General features: G+C 43.7%; 1 protein-coding gene across 1 annotated transcript; it reads left to right on the top strand.

Annotated features, from left to right (window-relative positions):
• Positions 1 to 426: 426 nt before the first annotated feature.
• On the top strand, positions 427 to 4,278 carry S100P (S100 calcium binding protein P; the record flags this gene model as incomplete). The annotated part of the gene is made up of 2 exons (XM_082483000.1): positions 427 to 564; positions 4,129 to 4,278. 2 exons carry the CDS (start codon positions 427 to 429, stop codon positions 4,276 to 4,278), a joined length of 288 nt encoding a protein of 95 aa, XP_082339126.1.
• Between the last annotated feature and the right edge of the window lie 1,494 nt (positions 4,279 to 5,772).

Here is a 5,772-nt window from a genome sequence, read left to right as displayed (position 1 = left end):
CCTCTTCCTCTCAAGCAGGCTAGCATATGCTCCAGCGAAGCTGGGCTATTGACCCTCTGCTCCGATGGGGTTATCTGAAAGAACGAATCTGATTCTTGAGCAAACAGTATCAAAATCTGATTTTCGTTTGTTAGTCACACTGTGTACCTTGAAGGAGAGGCTGGTTTCTACTGGTGAGCAACTGGTTGTACCAGCCGCACCAGCTTGATAAAGCTTGAGTTTTTAATAGCTGTCTGCACACAGGTGTGTACTCCAAGCAGCGCTTAGATATGGATGTTTGCTAAGGGATAACTGTCCCTCTGGTGTGCCACCATTGATTGGATGGGAACAGTTGCATAAAGAACCCCAGAATGAGCCCAGTCTCCATCCTCTGAGAGAGCCCTGAGGCTGTTCCTGTTCAGAAGAAAGCCAGACTCCAGCAGCAACATGTCTCAGCTGGAAACTGCGATGGGAATGACCATTGCTGTCTTTGACAAGTATGCAAAGACTGATGGCAACAGGCAAACCCTCACCAAAGCAGAACTAAAGACCCTCCTGGAAAAAGAGTTCCCAAACTTCCTCTCGGTAAGAGAACAGTCCGGCATCATTTCTGTGTAGTGGGTGCGAGGGCTGCCTGCCGGCACGGGCTTTAGGGCATTACAGGGGAAATTACATCCAGAAATATGCAATGGTTTGTAGGAAAATTTTAAATAAAAGTCTTTGCACATACTGTGTAAAACCAATTCTAATACTCAGGGCCATTCCCTGTTTACAAAATTTATCACTCGAGTTATTGAGCCATTATTCAATGGCTTTGAAATAGATTGGGTTTCATCTTCAGAATTCACCTACTTCTTCTGTTCATCCCTGGATTTATAAGCTCATTTCATGTCACAACTTCTGTGAAGGTACTTATGTTGTCAGCAACCGAAGATCTTGATTGCAGATGGGGAATCTCTCTAAATATTTATATGATTACTTTCTCTTGCTATTTATACTACGTATTGGGGCTGCTCATCAAAATGACGCATAAACAAGAACAACAGATAAACTCAGAGCAAACAGTTTTGCATTTGTCTTTAATAGTAAAAGAAAGACCTGAAAAAGTATTTTACAACATAGATTTGTATGTAATCATCGTGTGCATTTAAGTAGGCTTTATATATATGTATATATATACATATTTTCTGTTAGTAGGTATTCAAAATGCTTAATATATTGTAGTAAAAGCTTTAGCTGCCTGTGAGACAAAACGCTTTTCATTTTCAATTTTTTTTTTATTTGCTTCCCTTCACTAAAAATCCAGAAAACACTTTCAAATGTCTTTTTCTTTCCACACAGGAGTAATGTTTATCTATCTGTAGAGTTATTAGTCTTAATTGCAAAAAGCCTAGAACCAAATGTTCCAAGTGTGGTTATCTCTTTTTGTCTCCAGCATAATTCAGTTTTTTAACAACTCTTTCAGGGCCCTAAACCCAGGGCACTTGGTACAATTTAGTATCTTTCCATGCAAGATATATGAAATCACCGTATGAAATCCAGGGCTGCTGGATTTACGACTCACAAATGAAACACAGATGCAATATTCAGAATAAGAACCTGGATGGCTCTGGGGGGGACAGATGAAAATGTCTCTCAAAAAACTCTGGAAAACAGATCATCGGTTGTGACCCAACAGTGCCATAGGAGGTCATGGGGCTGTATGTTACCTATAACACTTCCACGTAAAGGAAAACAAAACCAATGCCAAACCCACAATTCTAACGGGGCATGGAAATCTCCCAGAAACTTGACATTTGGTTTAAAAACAGTTGGGGAGATGCTGCACCTACCAAATGGGATGATGCTCAAAGGTCATTCCTGACTACAGTTACTGGCCAGGCACCACCTTTTCCAGTTCCCTACAGCTGCTCTTACTGGTTCTACTTATTTCCTGAAATTGGTGGAAAAACTGTAATTTTCCAGGGAGATAATTAGCTGAATGTCCTCTTATGTTCTATTCTCTGTCTCTGGATTTCTCTTCCCATTTTACCCATTCCAGAAAAAAAAAAAAAACAAACCACAAAATAACATTTTATGCCAGTACTTAAATTTAAACCAACAATGTCTTGACTTGCAGACTACTAACTGCAAGAAAAAAAAAAAAAAGAAAAATAAATCTGACTTCAGAAAAAAAGTTTTGCTTGCATTTTACTGACATTTAAATTGATTTTTTTTTTTATTTGCAAGAATGTTCTGGGAAACAGTCTTTTAAATATTCATATATATTTCTGGTCTTAGAATTGGTGACACAGCTCACAACTATCTGGAATAGCCTTGAATCAATCAGAGGCAGAAACAAATCCATACCCCAGGACTGAAGGATTGGACTCAGAGTTTGCAAAAAAATAATTCCCACATGCATTTGAGAAGTAAATCAGAGGCTAAGGCTAGTTCATATATTTCACTAAATAACTTAGAATATTCCCGTATAAAATTAAAACTGATTGTAATTTACAAAGTGAAAAGGAATAAATTCTTCCAGACCCATTCATCAGTCAAATCTTGGAAGTGGTTCAATTTTTAGTGATTTAAAAAGTGCGTATATTTAAAGTGAAACATGAAATTACAGAATGAGAAATTTAGTCAATCAGACCATGATCAAGAAGTGCCAACAGATTTCAACTAAGGTAGTCATTATTTTAAATTCCTGGAAATTTTCCAAAATTTTATATGCTTTCTTCCTAGTATAATATCGGATTTGTTTTCCGTTTAGCTTCAACAAAATACACGGGGTTGTCTCCTACATTAGATGGGTCTCTACTGCCATCCCTTGTTTATTTTTAAAACTGCGTTATCTAAAATCACTGGAGTTAATCAGTGCCGGCACTCAAGCCAAAAAGCCCTCCTGTAAGATATTTTAGGAAAACAAACAAACAAACAAACAAACAACAACTTCTTTTTTTTTATTTATTATGGCAAAATAAAAATATCTCTTTTTACTTGGATGTTACTTCGCTTAACATCAGTCTTAAGATGGACTGGTTCAGTCATCCCCTCAGAATTATGGCAACTTAGAAAGAAAAAGATATTTCTGATATTTTTCGCTGCCGTAATTCAAGCTCAGCATCACGCTTGCTTCAGGAGGTGCCTTCCAGGACTCCAGCTCCTGGGAGCAGCTTGTGCCGGGCGCCAAGGCCAGAGGGAGCACTTGGAGCACTTTTGAGGCCGTTTGCATCTTTGCTGGGGTGGCAGTGCTTAATGAAGCTTAAATCTGACATTTGCCCCAGGAATGCATCGCTTTGCAGAACCGCAACCTGCCCGAGCCCCAGCCGAGCCTTTCCATGGGAGCGGATGGGGAACGTGCGGCATTTAGTTCAGCTGGGTAATGTCCTCTGGGCTTACTACACAGCTTAGCCGTGATAAATGTTGTTTTAAACGTAGAAAACATGGCTTTCTGTGCCGGTGCACGACCACAGCTCCCAGGTGTAATGAACCCGGGAGCACACGCGTGCGGGGAGGGGGGAGATGTGGTCGCTGCCGCTGTGCAGAAGGTGGGAAGATGCAGGTCAGCGCCCACGCCATGATGATGCCGGGACACACTCTTGCCCCCACCGTCACCCAGAGCCCTCCCCAACCTCTGCCTGCTCCCCACATGCCTGGGCCTGACCCCAGCAGCGGCGCCAATTCCCGCAGGAAGGATGTGCTTTTTTCAGGCAGGTGGAGGAGGAGATGTGCGGCTCTGGCCCGAATGGGCAGGCGAAGGTAGGACTCCCTGGGGATGTGACCCTTGTCCCGTGCCGGGCGCTGAGCAGTTGTCTCAGCCCAGCATGGTGCAAAGGAACTCACAGCTTTATACCCAGAGATACGATGCAAAAAACAAGCAAAGAGAATTTAAAAAAAAAAAAAAGAAAGAAAGGTCTCACTAGCAGGAAAACGTGATAACCTGACACTGCAGGCAGCCCTATGGCAAGGCTACGTGCAGGACCTGTTACACCTCCGTCGCAACCCCACGGAAAGGTACAATGTGCCCGAGCTGGTGTCAGCCTCACGGTCCCCCGTTTAGCGCCCAGAGCCGCACCAGGGCCCTTGTTGGGGGTACGGGTAGTGATGCTGCTGCGTTAGGGTTTGTGCCACCTCTCACATCAACCCGCTCCTTTTCTTTTGCAGTCAGGGAAGGACAAGGACGCCATCGATAAAGTCTTCAAGGACCTGGATGAAAACGGCGACTCGCAAGTGGACTTCAAAGAATTTGTCATCTTTGTGGCAGCTCTGACTTGCTGCTGTCACAAATATTTTGAGCAGCAAGCAGCCAAATAATTGTCAAACTGCTCACAAGAAGCCGTCTTTGCCTGCGCTCCGTATGCTAGGAGTATGGATCCCTTCACTTCTTCCATGTACCACTATGCAGTTTACAAGCGTGCTGGGCAGTAAAAATAAATCCTACTGTGCTTCCTTCCCTGTCTTGAATGTTAATTTCCGTTCCTTTGTGGAAGAGCCTGGGTTTAGCAGCCCCCACTAACTCTCACTGAGTATTTTCTCTCTTTCTCTGCTTTTTAAAATTCTGTTCTTAGCCAAAAGGCTCAATATTCCTCCCAGCGCAGGGGCCGCACAAGGGAAAATGCTGCTGGAGCCCTGAGTCAGCTGGAGGCTGCTTTTGTACAGCAGCATCTCTGGGCTGCAGCCTGCCAGGCTTCAGCTGGGGGTGACTGCAGCCTAAATCCACACGTGTGCCACCACAGCTGCACGGGATGGTCCCAGGGACTGCCTTTGGGCCTGTTTGGTACCCTCAGCTGTGCGGTTGTTGCAGGGCTGCCACTTATGCTCCTTCTTGGTTAAAAGCAAATCAAAACAAAACAAACCCAAACACCTTTTTTTTTTTTTTTTTTTTTTTCCAGCATGGAGGATTCTGTGCAATTTTACGTGTTGGTGAACCACCTCACCCAGCTCAGGTGGATTTACTGCCTATAACGGGATAAGGCTTTTCTACCAATATGGTATTACTATACCATTAGCAATGTTGGGTTGCACACCGTAACCATTTTATTTCAAACAAATATAAATACCCCCCAAACAGCATGCCATAATATTTCTGCACGAAGCATAACTAATGACAGCAGTTCTTGTTTCTTTACCTGAAAAATGTCTGTGCAGAGAAGTGGAAGAGTTTACTTTCAGTGGAGCAGGCAACAGGCATCAGCTGCGACTCTGCCGCTGGAGCAAGACTGAACCAAGTGGTATTTTGGAGCACTTTGCAGGTGAGCATCCTATTGCAAACTGCAAAAAAACATCACAGAATCACAGAATTTTCTAGGTTGGAAGGGACCTTTAAGCTCATCTAGTCCACTCATCAACATAACACTGCCAACACCACCACTAAACCGTGTCCCTAAGCACCATGTCTACCCGTCTTTTAAATACCTCCAAGCAATTTTAGTTCCTTGATTTTCAGAATGGTCCCGTTTAGTCCTATTCCCATCTTATGCCAAGGGTCAAGTCATTCCCTGTCCGACTGCATGTGCAAACGCGCTGTGCAGGTAGAGGGGCTGCATCTCCCCGTGCAGCTGCGCAATGTTTTTGCGCAGCGTTCCAGCTCCGGCTGGAGATCACACTGCACAGCAGACGTAGGAATGAGAGCTCTGTAGCTGCAGAGCGCTGCTTTAACTGCAAAAACATTTTCCTCTTCCTGCTGAAGCCCGGTACAATGAGCTAACCAGTCAAGTCGCGTACCTGGAACTGGACCAAGAACTTCGTTTCACTGCATTTTCCAGGTCTGAAGTTAAGCCACAGGTTTGACCCATTCATAACTGTGTA

The sequence above is a fragment of the Vanellus vanellus genome, assembly GCF_965231255.1.
Source record: "Vanellus vanellus genome assembly, chromosome: 4".
Lineage (NCBI taxonomy): Eukaryota > Metazoa > Chordata > Aves > Charadriiformes > Charadriidae > Vanellus > Vanellus vanellus.
Note: the sequence above shows the minus strand (reverse complement) of the source record. Positions and strands in the feature narration are given on the sequence as shown.